The 18,575-nt window shown below is 35.9% G+C and overlaps 1 protein-coding gene across 4 annotated transcripts; it reads right to left on the bottom strand.

Annotated features, from left to right (window-relative positions):
* Nucleotides 1-11,307: 11,307 nt before the first annotated feature.
* Nucleotides 11,308-14,341, bottom strand: LOC103945551 (protein IQ-DOMAIN 11). 4 transcript variants are annotated; one of them, XM_048570185.1, is made up of 6 exons: nucleotides 13,946-14,341; nucleotides 13,657-13,759; nucleotides 13,072-13,422; nucleotides 12,614-12,832; nucleotides 12,370-12,501; nucleotides 11,308-12,131 (listed from the first exon to the last, which is right to left on the bottom strand). In XM_048570185.1, the coding sequence occupies exons 2-6, from the start codon at nucleotides 13,726-13,728 to the stop codon at nucleotides 11,505-11,507; spliced, it is 1,401 nt and encodes a 466-aa protein (XP_048426142.1). In that variant the 5' UTR covers nucleotides 13,729-13,759; nucleotides 13,946-14,341; the 3' UTR covers nucleotides 11,308-11,504. The 4 variants fall into 4 exon arrangements, with proteins under 4 accessions (XP_048426142.1, XP_048426141.1, XP_009354410.2 ...); XM_048570184.1 differs by having other exon boundaries at nucleotides 13,657-13,781; nucleotides 13,946-14,340; XM_009356135.3 differs by having other exon boundaries at nucleotides 13,072-13,428; nucleotides 13,946-14,339.
* Between the last annotated feature and the right edge of the window lie 4,234 nt (nucleotides 14,342-18,575).

Below are 18,575 nucleotides of genomic sequence, written 5' to 3' on the forward strand. Positions count from 1 at the left end.
GACCTGATGACATGCAGTCATCCCTAGTGACGAAGATGTCATCCCTGACGACTAGATCTGAGTGATTTCGGTGGACTAGCTCTGGAAGATGGAGATGCACAGTGAAATAGAGAGGTTGCTGGATAAGACGATGTGGAGAAGATGTAGGGTAAGGGAGGGTTGTGGGAGAGGTGGGGGTGGGGTGGGTTTTTTAGATGGGAAGGGAAGTGAATAGAGTAGAGGAGGAGAAGCTGGGTTAGGGGAGTGGGTTTCAATGGTTTTTTTAATAGGGTAAATTATTATAATATTTTTAATGTATAAAAAATTATTTTTTGCCATGTGGCATAAATTTAGCAGCCACATGGCACAAATGTGGCAGCCACGTCAGCTCTTAATGGATCAATGGATGAAAAATATAACAGATGTATTATATTGAAATAAAATAGTACTTGAGGTATGAAAATAAAATGTTTTGAAGATATTGTATGAGGTTGCAATAGACTTCAAACCTGAGGTGATAAAGTGTAATTTATCCATAAAAAAATGATGTGTATATAAATCATTCCCTTATTTTGAACATATACGTAAAGCACTAGCCGTACAGATACGTAGCTCACTCTTCTCCTATATATTGGAAAACAATAGGACCACAATTGAAAGACTTGCAAAGATAATGAAATATCAGTACTGCTGCGAAATAGCAAACCCTAAATAAAAGTTTATGTTTGAGCTAATATTTGAACTTTGGACTTGAAGGAATGGAAGCCTAAAAGAGCTATAGTGAAGGAACTTGCCCAAGGCCTAGCACCAAGCCCAGCCATCCATCTCAAGACAATATGGTGGCTCCTCATTAATGAAAAGGCTATATAAGAAAAGTGACAACCGATGGAAATCAACCTATTATCAGCCAAAAAGCACTTTATGGTGGCAATACAAGTAAAATGTTGATGACTCACTACCCCTAAGTTACTTTCGGGCAAATACAAAGGCACAATGGTTGGGCTAATTCGTCTATAAAAGAAGGAAGATGCCCCAGAGACAAGGACACTCAACCAATCAAACAAGCATACAAACTCTGTTCTCAAGCCAGTTCGTACCTTCCAACTCCTTTTTAGCAATAGTTCTATTAGAAAGACATCTTCTGTCCAGTGTAAAAGCTTTGCTACCCTCTTTAGATGCTGTAATATCAATTCCCTCATGTAAACTTGCTTACCATCCATCCATTTTTTTAGTTTACAACCCTCTATAACCACAAAAAGAAGAAGTTGCAAGACGTTCAACCTTGCCCGAGAAGGTGAACTCTTGCCCGACTCTCTTTGTCTTGTCTTTCAAATAGTAGATATGGTATTATGATGTATTCTCCAATATGTATTCAAGTCATTTCTAGTCATTTGATGATTCAAAGTTCTATTGGTTCTCAGATCTGGTTCACTTAGCGGTCTTACTGTTATAAAAGGGCTAAACAGGAATTAAACCAATGACTTAGTCAGATTTGGACTTCCACCCGTTAAGCATACAAGATAATGAACTAAAAGTCCTTGGTCTCAAGGCATAGAAAAGAACTTAATGTAGACTTAACCCATCCATGACAAATCCTTTGATAACAAGAAGTCAGAATAACTTGGGGTGCAAGTAATCAACTTAAACACACTTGTTCTACATCTGCCATATTGAGATGGCAGTGGCACGCCTAAGCACTTAGTTAGTTTTGATTGCAAGCCTCAAGGCCTACACCTAAGGCCCCACAAAGGCACCTTTCAGAACTAACTCTATCCTCCTCTTGCAGCCTCTTAACAAGCAGGAGCCCGACAATTAACCGAAGTGTCAACTCCTCAGAGAGCTGTGTGCTCGAGCCAGGGACTCTGTCCATGCGAAATTCCTGCCCGAACAATTTTTGTTTTTTTTGTTTTTTTCTTCAAACGAATGTGACCCCTAGCCAAGCAGCATCCTAGTGTGATCCTTACTCATCCCATGTGCTCAATGCTACTTTTCATCCGATGCTACGGTTACCATTGATTGAGTCAAAGTATATTGTGAAGGAATTGATTGATATTCTCTAGATCTTCTCCTTTTCAATTCTATCACAGAATGAAGCTTCATGTTCAGTTCATCAGTCTCCTTTTCATGAAAACATTACCACATCAAAGTCACAAGAAATTGCGTATGAATATATCTGGATAGAGAATATTTGCACATCCATGTGAATAATTAGATTTTGTTTTTTAGCACTTAATTTATAGAGATTCGACGTGAAAAACGGAGTATCGATTATTGACTGCATAACGCACTCTCTCTCCTCCTTTATCCGGGCTTGGGACAAGTAGCACTTAATTAATAACTTCAATTTTTCAACTATGAATTTGCGGGCATATTTCCTAGGTTTAGGTAATTAAATTTATGTTGTTAGTTTGCTATAGTAAAGGTTTTCCAAACTAATCGCCCCAATTTTTAATCGAACTCTTTTCTTAACTTCTCACGTGAAATGAGACCCATAGAATAATAATGCAGAACCAGATTCAGCAGAAGTTTCTAACGACACATTGAAACAACATTTTGGATAGAGATTCACATAAACAAATTAAAGAGAGAGAGAGAGAGAGAGAGAGAGAGAGAGAGAGAAGGTGGGAGATGGAGTAATGGACGTATAACTACTCGAGTTTGGATGCTCTCTACGTTTGTTTTCTGTGTTGACATATGCATACTTACATCAAATTAATTAAGTTAAATACTTCCATTTTCAGTTTAATATTTTTTTAATATGTACCCTAAATTCTAAAATAATGGTGTATGTAATAAACAGAGGAACCAAGCATACGTGTGTCTAGTTCTCGCTGTCCAAGTAGATTTTAGTTATATTTTTATGGCCAAATTTTTTTCGTGATCCTTGTGGTGATACTCTACTTTTCAATAGACCTTTGTGGTAAAAAAACTATTAATTGTAATCCTATGGTGAAATTCGTTATCAATCATAGTCTAAATTGGATTTTTCCTCATTCTTCTATCATTTGTAGGGGCAAAATTGTTATTTTCGTTTTTATTGATTCCATCAACCAATCATAAAGCATCATATGGACATAAATTTTTTATTTTTTTATTTTTTATAAACTTTTAGAGCTACAATAAAAGAATAAATAAACAATAAAATTACAAGGTTCATATTATCAAACTTTCTCATTTCAAGAGAGTCAAGAGTTTAAATTCAAGATTTAAAAAATCACAAAGTACCTAGCCGCGTTTAGGTTAGAATATAAGTTATTATGCAAACATTGAATTTAGTTTCATTTTAAGAATAATGGTGGACATGATGGCTAGGGTTATGTGAGAAAGAGGGGGGAAGGTGGTGGGTGGGTTGTGGCTGACAAGGCTAGGGATTGGGGAGGGATTTCTTCTTCTTTCTTTTCTTCTATTTTTGTTGATTATAAAAAAGTAGAATTACCAAAAAGAAAAGAAAAAAGAATGGAATGACCTTTTTACCCCTGCATGTGGATGAGATTTTGACAGAAATTTCAATTTAGACTAAGATTGATAACGAACTTCACCACGTGGTTAAGATTAACACTTTTTTCACCACAAAGGTCGATTTAAAAGTAGTGTCTCGCCACAAGGATCAAGAAAAAAATTTAGCCTATTTTTATCAATGTTGTCCAAGTCGATTGGATTCTACAACCCAAAACCCTAAATAATGGCTTGATATGGTCTCGTTATATGGTGATGATTTGATTTCTGTCCAGGTCAATTAAATAGGTATGTTACTGTTGTGACGTAACTTTAGTGGGCATTTTTTTTCATGTAGTGGCATTGCAGGGGTTTAATTGTTTCTACAAATTTACTTCTAGATTAATAAATTGGTAAATATGTGTATCCATATAAGCACCTTTTGTTGCTCTTTTGTTCATCAATAGAATCACGCTATCGTTTTGTTTCGAAAAAAAAAAGAAAAAAAGAAGAAGATTGGATTCTTGAAAGCAATACAACAGAGAATGAAATTCATGTGTCTTTATACTTGCAGCTAGTTGTCAAACCCTACAAGAAATTCCAATAATTTTCTAAAGAAAAAGATAACAAAGGAGGATATGAATCCCCCTAGTACACATAGGGTTATCCTTTTCTTTCTGATCATGCCATGTGCTCATCAAGTCAATGAATATATAGGTTAGGAGATCGATCTCTTCCTTTCCATCTCCGTCACATAATGCAGCCTCATGTTCCGTCCCTTTTCATGAAAACTGATGTGTGTCATGCAGTAATCGGATGCTAAGAATTCAATCTTCAGCGTGAAATCTTTAGATCCGGTCAGCTCCTTTTGAAAGAAGTTGATGTTCGGCCATAAAATTAAGTGATAATGCGAAGAATAATTCAACTCCTTCCTTATAAGCACATGTAAAATCACTTAATTCTACCGATGTATGATTCATATTCTCAATACCTCTCACTATTTCAATAACTTTGGCTTAGTCCGAATCATTTGATTAGGGGTGGGGAATGGACTAAGTATGACGATAGGCTAGCCATATTAATATGGTTCGAATTTACATTTGGCGAGAATCAAACCTAAGACATTTGATAGCTTGCAATTAAAGAATAATACCACTAGATCGTAGTACTAAGTGACAACTTTGAACGTTCTTTTAAATGACTATATATATATATATATAAAAGATGAAAGCCTATAAATTTCAATGGTGGAGCCGCATAAGCAACTAGTTTTTTCAAAAACTTTAATAGCCAAAGAAGCAACTAGTTTTTTTCAAAAACTTTAATAGCCAAAGAAGCAACCATGTTAATTTTGGGACCAAAAATACTTTCAGTCTCTTTCTCCCACGAGCCATTTTGCGTTCTTTGATTAAGTAATAACATTTGTCGGCCACATAAAACATAGCTCTCGGAAAATTCCACGTGCTTCATCTAATTAAGACTGGTTAGGTCCAACTCCAATGGCCAATGTTGGAAGTACAGGACAAACCAATTTTGACACATATTTTAACACATGTTTTGGTAAGGCTCAATTCATAATGTATTTCAACGATTCGAACTGTCCATATTTTAGTACACAATTCCTAGATCATCTTTGCAACAAATTAGACAAATCCAAAAGTTGTAGACATCGAAATTTCAGTAAAATAAATGTTAACCAATGTATTAAAATTACAACATTTATTTACTTCACCAACCTCACACACTTACTTCACCTACAACATCCACTTACTTCACCTACAACCTCCACTCACTTCACCTACAACCTCCACTCACTTCACCAAAAAAATCCACTCACTTCACCAAAAAAATGGATGGTGGTGATTCACTCTCAAAGCCTATAAATAGGCTTCTCCATCAAGAGGAATAGACACACACCAAAACCTTGAAGCCTTAAAGTTCTAAAGCTCTCAAGAAAATCTCGAAGGATCAAGAAAGCACTCTTCGTTCTTCGTCAAATCCTCCTTCAAGATCAAGCCCCAACGGCCCTTGAAGAACTTCCACCAACTCAAGATCAAGCCCCGACGGCCCTTGAAGAAAGTGTTCATCGTTCATCTTAAGATCAAGCTCCAACGGCCCTTTGGATCAACAACACAAACAAATCCACACATCCAATCGTTCTTCAAGATTAAACCCAAAAGCCCTTGAAGATCCGCTCATCCATCAACCTTCAAGATCAAGCCCAAAAGCCCTTGAAGAAATCCACACAACCATTATTCAAGATCAAGCCCCGACGGCCCTTGAAGAAAGTGTTCATCATTCATCATCCGTTCATCCTAAGATCAAGCCCCAACGGCCCTTTGGATCAACAACCTCAACAAACACGCACACCAAAACCTTGAAGCCTTAAAGTTCTAAAGCTCTCAAGAAAATCCCAAAGGATCAAGAAAGCACTCTTCGTTCTTCGTCAAATCCTCCTTCAAGATCAAGCCCCAACGGCCCTTGAAGAACTTCCACCAACTCAAGATCAAGCCCCGACGGCCCTTGAAGAAAGTGTTCATTGTTCATCATCCGTTCATCCTAAGATCAAGCCCCAACGGCCCTTTGGACCAACAACATCAACAAATCCACACATCCAACCGTTCTTCAAGATCAAGCCCAAAAGCTCTTGAAGATCCGCTCATCCATCAACCTTCAAGATCAAGCCCCGACGGCCACTTGAAGAAAGTGGCCCCTTGAAGAAAGTGTTCATCATTCATCATCCGTTCATCCTAAGATCAAGCCCCAACGGCCCTTTGGATCAACAACCTCAACAAACCCATACACCCATTCTTCAAGATCAAGCCCAACGCCCCTTGAAGATCCATTCATCAACCATTCATCCTAAGATCAAGCCCCAACGGCTCTTTGGATCAACAACCTCAACAAACCCATACACCCATTCTTCAAGATCAAGCCCAACGCCCCTTGAAGATCCATTCATCAACTATTCATCCTTAGATCAAGCTCCGACGGCCCTTTGGATCAACAACTCATCCACAAACCTACACCCTACGAAGATAGAATCAGAGGATCAAATTACAAAGAGATTGTAACCCCAAAATCATTAAACACAAAAATATTATTTTGTACACATATTCTTGTTTCTTGTTTTCAGGAATTTTTCGTGTTCACAAAAGTATTAAGACATTCATTTGTAGTTAAGAAATAGACAAATACAGTTCTACAACAAACACTAAATAATCCAACGGTCCTATGATTTTGGATTTGAGTGATTTTTGGTAGACATGATCTTTGAGGTAAGACATAAAAAATAAACAGTTGGATCGTTGAAATATATATGAACCCTATAAAATATGCGTTAAAATATATGTCAAAAGCTTGGATGTCCGAATTCTAATTGTATATTCGTGGATGGTGGTAGACAATTCAATTATAATTCCTTTGAAGCATGAAATTGTAGTGCATATATGCAATCTGAAAAGGTTGAATCGAAAGTCTTGATCTTCCAGAAGATGAATGTATTATGCGTACACTCTTAATTAACCTCTGTGTGAAATTGACTTGCAACGGTCCAATGTACGAGACCATCACTTTCTCTTGTAAACATGATAGCCTTTGATACTAATTAGTTACAGGCCAAAATGTAAGTAAATTCAACACTATATTATTGCTTTGTGCATAAACTAGTGTTCAACACTTTATGAATTACAAACCAACTTCCTTTCCTTGTCTAACATGATTAGGTTGAGTGATTCACCAAATATGACAATGTCAAATTCAAATTCATCTTATATTTGATTGCTCTATATTTTATTTAGTTTTATTTTTAGCTACGACAATTGTACTCCCACTAAATCTTAGTTTACACTTTATACTTTTTATTGTCTCACTTTACCACCTGCACTTTTTCACCGTGTCTCACTTTACTCTATTCCGTTAAAAAAGCTAAGTATGATGTTAGTTATGCTGAATGGCATGGATAATTTAGTCTTTTCACTTATTTTGGTTGTGTGACAAGCGACATGACATATTAGTGGGACCCACGAGTAAAAGGGTGGGTTAATCTCAAACAAGGGTTTATTTTTCCCTTCTCTTAATTTTTCCCTCTGTTGTTGCCTTTTTTTTTCCCTTCTCTTAATCTAAACAAAATAAACTTTGCTTGAGTTTAACCCACTCCTTTACCCATGGGTTCTACTAACATGCCATGTCACAGACCACACTACACCAGCATAATAAGGACATCCTTAAAGGGAATAGAGTAACGTGAGTTACAGAGGAAAAGTGCAGGTGGTAAATTGAGACAATATAGAATGTAGGGAATAAAGTGAGATTTAGTGAAGAGTACAGACAGTGGCGGATCCAAGAAAAAGTATTCAGAGGGTCACATGTAAAATTCACAAACATTTCTTAGACATAATAACCTTAAAAATTAAGCCATAGTTGCACCATTCATAATTTATAGAACAAATGACAATAAAAGTTGAATTGTCCACAACGCGTTTTCATATTTTGAAAACATTGCATTATAGCTTCAGTATCAATAGAAGAAAATACATTGTTCTCAATATAAAATATCATGATACCACTCAACTATTAATCTCCTATTTGGTTATGCACTAGACTCTTCACAATATTCATAGCAGAAAAGGCTCTTCTCGCTAAAGCAGTAGCAACCCTTGGAACCAAAGTCAGTACAGTTTGCAAACTCACATGATTATATACTCTATTGCCTTCCTATCCCCCCTCACCCCCCTACCCACCAGAATATAATGCCCAAGTTGATAATCTATTCTATTCTATTAAGAGAACCCTCATTGTCAACTTTTTGCCATTTTTTTTCAATTTTGCCCTTACTTTTGAATACACAATACTTACATAAGGAGGGCAAAATAGTAATTTTGTATCTTTTGAGAAAATGACAATCATATTAAGAAAAATATGCCCTTATTAAGAGATCTCATCATCATTGTCTCATACTTTAAAAAAAAAAATTAAAAACTAATCACACTCCTTAATCAAAAACAAAAAAGAAAATGAAATTGTTTCCGTACAAAGTGTGTGCTCATCTTTTTACATAAAGAGGGTAAAATGGTAATTATGTAATATTAAGAAAAATATGGGCTTATTAAGGGATCTCATCATCATTGTCTCATACTTTAAAAAAAAAAAAATTAAAAACTAATCACACTCCTTAATCAAAAACAAAAAAGAAAATTAAATTGTTCACACACAAAGTATGTGTTCATTTTCTATTAAAAATAATAATAAGAATGACATACATTTTTATCAAGTAAGCAAAGGACATGTATGAAGGGCAAATCCAATCTCCAAAAAAACAGTGCCCAAGCCATCCGGTCGGTTGACTCCTTGCCCCTTAAATGGATCCGCCAGTAAGTGTAGGTGCCGACGTGCTGTAGTTACAAGTAAGCCTTCTATGTTTACCAAAAAAAAAAAAAAAAAAAGGTAAGCCTTCTATTTATTTCATATAGACTTTTTAACTAACCCACCAGGCGAAATATTTATGATTCCACAGACTTCAATACTTTTGTCTGAATGACATGGACAAAGTAACAACTGTTTCAAACTGTTTAATTGACTTGATTAAAAAAAGTAGAGATGGATATTTCCTTTAAAAAAATAGATGATCGGTTATTATTTTTTAAAACGATATTTTAGTCATTGAAAAAAAAGAGCATTACATATATATTGAAGAATTCTGCTCCAAAGGGTCTTTGTAAATTAGATCTAAAAATATTATAATAAAGCATCATCAATTGCAAAGTAATGAGTAGACATCAAGTGCTCGTCTGAGCTCATCGGAAAATGCAAGATTACACAGATTAATAAAACCTTTAAACCACGTGTTACACGGAGATTATGTGAGAACAAAAATCTCAAATCATATATTGAGATAGGGAGTACAAGCACCACCCCATCACCATTACGATCCCAGAACACCAAGTAGATCTAGCAAATCATATAGTTCCACCCTTCACACAAAGATCCAAAAGAGATGTAGATTGAAATTTGATATGAAGCAACCCTCCTATTGAGAGAAATCAAACTATAAACTTTCATAAACAGAGAAATCAAAACTTAACTCCAAGACAATTCTTGGAAACTAAACAAAATCAAAATAAAAGGAAAAAAAACCATGTCGTCGCTCCATATTCTCTGGACTTCCAACATCCATATAACCATGCCAGCTAAGCCCATAATGTTGCACTAGCTAAACCTAATTCCGATGCAATACATCTTCCATGACTTCTAGCTTCAACCCCATATCGAAGAAGATAACTGGACCAAAACCTTGCGTTTACTTTGTATGTGGGCTAAAAAATGACGACTACCATGACGACTATATAAACAAAAAGAGAGAGAAAAGAGACTAAGAGTGATTGTCAAGAAATTTGCTGCCGACCCCAGGGCTAATGACAAGGGCCAACGACAGAGAACATTTTTATTTATTTTTGCTCTAGATGTGTAGGGTGTTTTGGCTTGCGTTGGAGAATTAGCAGATGGATATATAACTTTAGAAAATTATACTCAAAATGTAAAGAATCGCCTGTCAAAGTTGATGGTAATTAGGTGAGGATTTTACGTATTAAGGACAGCATCACTCTTTAGGTTTCCACACCCTTGACCCCTGGGAAAAAAATGTTTAGGTTTGGGCTTATTGTTATGGTACTCTTTCCTTTGGGTTTAGGGTGGTCAAACCACACCCAACAGGTATCCCATTTTAAGATTTGCGTGGGCTCTGCTAGCCTTTCTTTCGGGCAATTAACCAAACTGATCCATTTTTTACATTTGTTGCTGAATTAAGGAAATTAAGTATCCACGACCCTTGCCGGGGAAAGGGTGGAAGAGCAAGGCGGAAAGGAAAAGTAGGCAGTGGAAAATTGAAGCAAAAAGAAAGGAAAAAGAACAAGGAAAACAAGCAGAGGATTGCCACCGACCCTTTGCCGGAGCTTGGGCCTGCGGCTGGGAAAAAAAAAAAGCAATGATGAAAAAACTCACACAGAGAGGTGAGAAAGACTCTCAAGAGAGAGAGAAAAGACTCTGAGAGAGAGAGAGAGCAAAAGAAAAAAAAAAAAAAGTTTAGGTTTGGGCTTATTGTTATGGTACTCTTTCCTTTGGGTCTGGGGTGGTCAAATCACGCCCAACATGTACCCCCTTTTTAGATTTGCGTGGGCTCTCCTAGGCCTTTTTTCGGGCAATTAACTAAACTAATCCATTTTTTACATTTGCCGCTGAATAAAGGAAATTAAGTATTCATGACAAATCGATCATTTATGGACAATGCAATGACGATATAACAATAAGATGATAAAATAGAAACATTTCAGCAATCAAAAGTGGATTATTTCAACCAAAAGCCCCCCTTCTTTCCCTAAGAAATCTTTGGACGACAAGTATTCTATTGTGTCACTGATTCCATAAGCGTCTACTACTAAGGGCCTAAGGCTGCCACGAATCAATATTGTCTCTAACTTAATCACTTAGGCCTAATACTGTGCCCAATAGACCTTAAGTGTGAGGTTTTTATCACAAAAAGTATCGGTGCGAATTTAAGTGAACCATCTATTTTTAGACTTAGATTATTATTGTACTTATCTAATGTGAAATTCTCGTCACATCATCTTTTGCTTGTATCTAGCCCATCTTGGGCCCTGGAGAACATAAATATTAAGCCGACAGCTTCTAAAACATGTGATTTGCAAGTTTCAAACACCAAAGTTTTTAAAACAAATATATGCATAGCTGCCTTTTCTTTCCTGAAATGTGAAAATATTTTGAAAACTGACTGAAATGATCATTTTAGAAATCTTAATTGGGAAACCGATCAAAATTAAATATTGACGACATATTAATCAAACCTTAATGATGTATTGACCAAACATTGACAACATATTGATCAAATACTACGAATGATTATTTCATCAACTGAGATTTGTGAATTGATCATTTGAGCTAATTTCTCTTCATGTTACACGACTCGAAGCAGTGCTCATAGAGGGCTTCACTTGTAATTTATAAATATCACTTCTGCAATCCAACCCAAACAACACACTAACCAAATTATCTTTCTCTAATGCAAACTGAAATCATCATCTGCATGTGCTTTGTCTATCCCAATATGAGATTGAGCACTCTGAGTCGAAGCTTCGATCCTTCGGAGTCTGCCTTGATTTTATAGGACTTGCAAGGCCCCTCAAGCTCGGAGATCGTTGCTGGAGACTACTGGACTTTCCCATTCTTCGTGCGGTACTACTGCTTATCGGCATTTCACTGACTACAGAAGATATAAGAGAGATGTTCTTCTTGCATGGCGAGTAGCTTTCTGAACAAGTATCAAAATTCCCTGCCCTTACCTTGGGGGAACTTAGAGACCTTGTTTTTGCCTTGGCAGATTTTGTTGCAGCCATGTAAGTTGGAACAACAGGAGAGCTTGCGAACAAATTCTCATCCCCTAACGAGCACTGCTTTTTGTGGTAAGAAGATCTTCTTGGAACAAAAACCGGAGAATCCATTCCTTCGATCTGAATTTTTTGTTTCTGAAAGTTTCTCATCCTAAGTTGTTTTTCTCCAAATTCCTCTTTTTGCCTTGCGTTTGAAGCAAAAACTGTGTCCAAGTCCTCAAGCTCTTTACTTTTAGTAAGTTGTGTATCTACCCATTGGTCCAACCAGTATCTCCATCTTCCGTTCACCTTGTTTCTCTCTGATTCTGCTGACTTCTGCAAAATACTTTCGTAGACAACTTAGTAGGAGAAGCTATTTCTTATAGTGAAATTATTTTCACACGCCTTTTTTTCTCCTTATGTATGCCCCTATTTATTTACGTCCCTTGATTTTCTTCTGATTTATTCAATCCAAAGGCAAAAATAAACAAGGGTATATGGAGAAACGATTGCGGAAATCACTTGTCATCTTAAAGGAGAAACAAAATGAAGATTATAAAGTAGAGAAGCGTACCCGATGACTATACGAGTATTCCCTTATCCGTTCTCTCTTGAGCATAGCTTCTTTCTTGCTTAGAAACATGGCCTCTGCCTCTTTCTGTGAAGTAACGCTGTCATCCCACCTTCTTTCGCTGTTTGAATCCATCTAAAAATTTCACAATTTCATCAAATATCACATTATGCAAAGATTTCCCTAAATGGAGAAAAGGAACACATTTTCTTTTGCTAACATTGTGAAAGCCATTTGCGAGACCTACCCTTATTATCTTGTCTCTCAAGTTTTCAAACTCATTGTGTTCATCACCATAGTAAGCGTCTTCAATGGTTTGGAGTCGCCTTGCGCAGGCATGCGATTGGATGTTTATTATGGACTGCAAGCACTTGAGCGTAGTCATTGCTTGGCGTCTCACAGCCCGTCCTCGGATAATGGCTTGTAGCTTCACTATACCCTTCAGTGCTCTCAAAGCTTTCCTTGCCTGCAATGTTCGCATAAGATGTAACATTAATTTCCATGTTTCTCGAACTTCCAATACCAATTCAAACTGAAAAAAAATCTAGACGTCAATGTATGACATAAGTTAATAGGCGAGTCTAAGTCGCTTAAAATGCGATGTATACCATACATGGACGTATAGCAGAACGATTCAGAAACCATTTAGCAAAAACTGATAAAAAATAATGTAATTTTTGTATAAGAGAGAGAAATTAAACTCACAAGGTAACCTCTGAAGGCAGTTTGTATTTTGACAACAGCAAACTCTTGTACCCTTTCAGTTGCCTTTCTTTGAGCTGTAGTGACTGACAACACTTTTGCCTCCTCCTTCAAACATTGGTCAGAAGAAGATGGTTGGGTGCCGGTGAGCCGTACAACCTCAACAGCAGCATGAGCTGCTGCAACAGCTGCTTCTGCAGCAGCAGTGCTGGCAATAGCCACAGACATTGCATGCTTGCTCTGTTCTTCATCTGCCTCGTTTCGTGTCCTCTCTTTCGACGGCGATGTTGGTGAAGGTGCTGTTAGTGAGGGTCGTCCTTTGATCTTAAGCTTTCCAAAAATCCATCTTCTTCTCTTCTCCTTAAAATAATTGAGCAAATTAATTAATGAGGACTGAAACTCAAAACCTTAAAGGAAGCGATTTACATACACCATTTTTTCCCTTTGCATACTCGTGTTTCTCTCTAATCTTTGGATTGAATAAATAAATATACACTTAACAGAGAGAAATAAACATCGGTGTGCGAAAATCACTTCCCAGACTGCAAATAAAAAAAAATAAAAAGAGCAGACAAGCAGAATGCTTACATTTTTTTGCTTGGATTGTGTGTCTGAAACAAAGAACCTCTTTACTATACTGAGCCAGCTCTTCTTTGCCATTGATGAACCAGATTGATCACATCACACCACACTGAGTGGAAGAATATATGAAGTTGGTTTTGCAGAAGCAATGATCCATTTGCACAAACAATCAAGCAAATAATACCAAATTAAGCGAATGAAATTATACATCATAGCTTGAAACAGTCACCAAAAATGGTAAATTTACTAAATTCTATGCAGATATTGTGAAACTGAGATCTAAACAGAATCTCACCCCTCTCCCGAAAATCGCGCCATTCGATTAGCGAACACGAATCACAGCATCAGCAACTAGGAATTTGAATGCCACTTTTATAAAGTGCAGGGAAGATCACTTAGAATGCACTCAAAAGTTCATAATTTCATATACTTGGTATAAGTATACGGGAAAGGGTGTTCATTAGGAAAGTTGTTGGGGGAAGGAGGAAGAGAAACAATTGTTTATTATTTGGAAACTGAGTAATCAGACCCTAAGAAGGTCCTGTTAAATTTCCAAGTTGATAAGACAATCTAAATTTTGAAGAGGGTATGTTTGTTTTTCAATCAAAAGACGGAGGGGGAGGGCGTCGGATATCAACAGTTGACACTAGGGGGCAACTCGGGTAGGTTGGAAGGTCAACACAATCTTAACCCAACTTTTACAATTCGAGATCGGATTTGGGTTGGGTTTTAATCGGATTCATTAGGGCTCGGATTTAATCGGATTCGGATTTACTTAGGTTGAGTTTGAGTTGTCCAACTTTTTCAAGTTTTAATTAGGCGTCAACATCGAATTTTAAATCCTATGTTTCTGAAAGGACCCGCACATGCATGTATACATCGACAAAGACATCAACCTATTTGTATTAGCAAACAACTGACCTTAAATCACTTTCCCTCAAATTTACTTGCTCAATAGCCTGCTTCGTCTGAATCGGCACAAGAAAGCAGCATAAGAAACAATCACAACTGGCGTTCAAAAAAAAAAAAAAAAAAAAAAAGAAACAATCACAACTCAAACTGTGAAGCAGATCTCAAAGAGAGGTCGAATAGTTGCAATATTAATTTAATAAAGGCAGTTGTTTTACAGGATGTGATGTGATGTGAAAAGCAGAACAAACTCAATGTGATTACTTTCAAGTCAAATTGTATATCATATCAGTAGGTTCTTATGAAGGCGCGAAGGTGCAAAGGTCATTCAGAAGCATGTTGCACAGCTCAACTCAATTAGGTTTGGTTAATCGGGTTGGGTTGGTTGGGTTGATCAAATGATCAATCTAATTCAACTCAATTAATGAACGGATTGAAATCGGGTTAGGTTCAGATGGGTGATAACTAAAAAAAAATTCGTTTGTTTGGATTTAAAGTCGAGTTAGACATGAGCGGGTTCGGATTGGCCCAACCCAAGTTGCACCCCTAGCTGACACTATTTTTCATGTCGAATCACTATAATTCACATAATACACACACACATATACGTGTATATTCTTCTTGTTGATGATGAGTTTCTTCTGTTCACTCAGTGGACCTAAGTATGTGTTCATGGAGGGAGGAAGGGAGCCAGAGAGGGTCGTATTGAATTATGAGAAGCACGCTTTTGATGGGGCCTTCTCATCTTTCTCCAGCCCTCCATTTTCACAGCTGCTGCAGCAAAACATGTTCAAATGTCTCCCAGGAATCAAATTACTGAAATATCCCCATCATTTACTTGTGTCAGTTTTGATACCATGCAACTGCAATCCATCATGTATGATGTGGAATTCTGCACTTCAAATTTCAAACTGAATATTTTACAAGGATAACTAGTGATTATGCCACATTAGCTATGGTCAGTTTAGCTGACGTGGAGAGAGTTTTTTCCTTTTTTTAGGAAATTTCATTTTAATCTGTAGCAAAGATAACTTTTAGATTAAAATCATGAGTAAGATCAAAAATCTAATTTTAGTTCCTTGATACATTAATCACCTCATTTATTAATTACATTTTGATGATTTAATTATTTCTCTTTTTCTTCCTAATTTTAATGTATTAATTTTTCATTTCATTCATTGTAATATATTTTGTTGTAAACATTTAGATAAACTAATTTTTGTTATATAATATATTTCGATATACTTGGTCTTCTTCATTTAGGTACATTAAATTCATTATAATACATTTCAGTGCATACATTTAGGTACACACATTCTGGTACATACATTCCAATACAAACATTTAGGTACACATATTTCAATACATACATTTCAGTATTAACATTTCGATGCATACATTTCGGTACACACATTTATGTACATTAATTTAATATAATACATTTCAGTACTAACATTTAAATACATTAATTCAATATAATACATTTCAGTACTAACATTTAGGTACATTAATTGAATCTTTTAAGTTTGAAGAATGTTAAATAAAATTAATATTGGTCAAAAAATAAATTAGAATGTGTATATTAATAAATTTAAATATTTAATAAGAGATATTAAATAAAATACACATTAATTATTTTGAATTAAGGACACATCAAGGGACTATAATCAATATGTAATCTAACAACAGATTTATTTTAAATTTCAAACTTCTTCAATGATTAAAGTTAACCCTCCCCTCCTCCTCCCCAGCACGGGGTCCCCCCTTTTTTATTACAATTGTATGTGATTATAGAGAGAAAGAGGTTAACTAGATGATAAGGTACAAGTTTCAAGCGCTAACCACTAAAACTATCTTGCCATCGTTTATTTTTCTTTCCTTTTGTTTCTGTTTTAGGCAAGTGACCATCTACCACAGTGATAGAGAAGAGTGTTGTTCTTGCACCACAACATGGGTTCGAATCCCGTTGGCTCCCTAACTAACATCTAATCTAACAAATCTATCGTTTAACAAAACAAAAAAAATTAAGGAGAATGATTTTCACACAATCATTCTCTTTCCTTGGACATCCGTGTTTGTTTTAATTTTTTTTAACAAACAATAATATCTAAACTAAAGGGATAGGGGAGTAGACTAGGCCTTACAATGGACTTGCCATAATAATATGGTTCAACTTTACCTTTGGCGATAATTGAACATAAAACCTCTCACTTACAAGTCAAGAGAAGAAAGAAAAGGAGAAAATGAGCGTGAAAATCACTCAAAACAAAATAAATAATTACATGTACAGTGTAGAAGGAGAAAATAAGCGCGAAAAGCACTTAATAAACAAACTATAGTTGATGTGACATTATTACCAACTATCAGGACAAAGGTTTAAAACACACTGTGCGAAAACTCTTCACCATTCTCAATTCTTGGGATGAATCTAAATCTTCATTCTGTTCAAATACTCTTATGGCGCAAATAAACTCTTACGTTAACGTTCCATTCCAATAATACAAGAATACGTAGTATTAATTTCTCTTCACATGTTTTTGTATTATTAATGTAAGACACAATTGTGACAGCGTTCTTGTGCCAGAGGCTCTCTTATTTGGTTGAAGTGGAAGCTTTGGATATTTCCTTTTCCTTGTTGACTAGAACTTTGGTTCGTTATTTTTTATGCGGGATGAGTAATATCTTAGTCAGTCTCACAAAACAGTAGTGTTGTACCAATTAGTTGGAAGTTTGTGGGACTCAAAGCTTAAAGATAACGTACCATACGCAACTACTTTAATGTATACATTTGTGACTAAGCGTTAGAGTCATAGAAAAAGAATAGGCGGATATAGACTGCTCCCAAATCCACACACCCCACCACTATTGTGTGAGAGAGAGAGAGAGAGAGAGAGAGAGAGAGAGAGAGAGAGAGAGAGAGAGAGGAATTATTGAAGGAAGTGGGGGAGTCACAATGTGCAAATCTGCATGAGATGAGAGAATGTGCCAATGTGGGGGAAAAAACAAAGGAAACAATACTTATTATTAGGTTGTGTGAGAGAGGGAGGACAGCTGTTGAAGGGCCCAAAGAGACAGGAGATTTTTCAGTGTATTCAGAACGTGAGATAGTACATTACATGTTATTATACAATTAGTAGAAAATGTCTTTTTTTTTTTTTTTCAAGTATCTCTTTAATTATACAATAACATGTGATGTACTACTTTGTGATTTGGGTAGACTGAAAAATCTCTCTAAGGAGTCGTCTTGTCATATTTACATTCTTGGGTTTGGCTATGGTATATGAATTTACTCAATATATTAAGAGTTAGATATGATTAAATATAAATTATTTTATTTTTGAGTTGTAAGTTTAACCGTTAGAAGACAAATGTACTAAGTAAATGCATATACCTTAACAATCTTCTCGTGCCTTTTTTTTTACAAATTAACTAGTGAGGCAAACACTTCTTAACTCTTAAGCCTCCTCCTATGGTCCTATATAATTACTAGATGGCTTTTTAGTCAAAATGGTCTCTAAGATTTTCATAACACATAACTTTGGTAATTGAGATTTAAAATCAAGAGAAGTGGTCCTTGAGATTGTCCATCATCCATTATTTTGGCCATTCCATTAAAAAACTCCATTAAGTGATCCCTAAACTTTTTAATGGAAGGGCCACAATGATGGACGGTGGACAATTTTAGGGACCAAATTTATGTGTTATACAAATCATAGGGACAAAAATTATGTGTTATGCAAATCTTAGGGACTAAAGTTATGTTTTATACCCTCAACTTAACGGAGTTTATTAACGGAATGACCAAAATAATGGATAATGGATAATCTCAAGGACCACTTCTATTGATTTTAAATCTCAAGAACCAAAGTTATGTGTTATGCAAATCTCAGGGACCATTTTAACTAAAACGCCTTACTAGATTGTATGCATGTTTTACTCAAGAACTGTAGAATTACAAGACTAGGTAGGCTAACTAAAAATCTATACATGCAATTCATATTAATCATTTTTCTTTT

Source organism: the organism of the source record quoted next, unplaced genomic scaffold (genome assembly GCF_019419815.1).
Source record: "Pyrus x bretschneideri cultivar Hongxiangsu unplaced genomic scaffold, Pyrus_bretschneideri_v1 Contig52, whole genome shotgun sequence".
In the NCBI taxonomy this organism is placed as follows: domain Eukaryota; kingdom Viridiplantae; phylum Streptophyta; class Magnoliopsida; order Rosales; family Rosaceae; genus Pyrus; species Pyrus x bretschneideri.

Excerpts from the sequence above, each read along its gene's own strand:
- LOC103945551 (XM_009356135.3), bottom strand. The coding sequence starts at position 13,728 with ATGGCAAAGAAGAGCTGGCTCAGTATAGTAAAGAGGTTCTTTGTTTCA. Across the intron at positions 12,833-13,071 it reads CTGCCTTCAGAGGTTACCTT|GCAAGGAAAGCTTTGAGAGC; the intron begins GTGAGTTTAATT and ends CGAACATTGCAG. Across the intron at positions 12,502-12,613 it reads TGAGAGACAAGATAATAAGG|ATGGATTCAAACAGCGAAAG; the intron begins GTAGGTCTCGCA and ends TGAAATTTTTAG.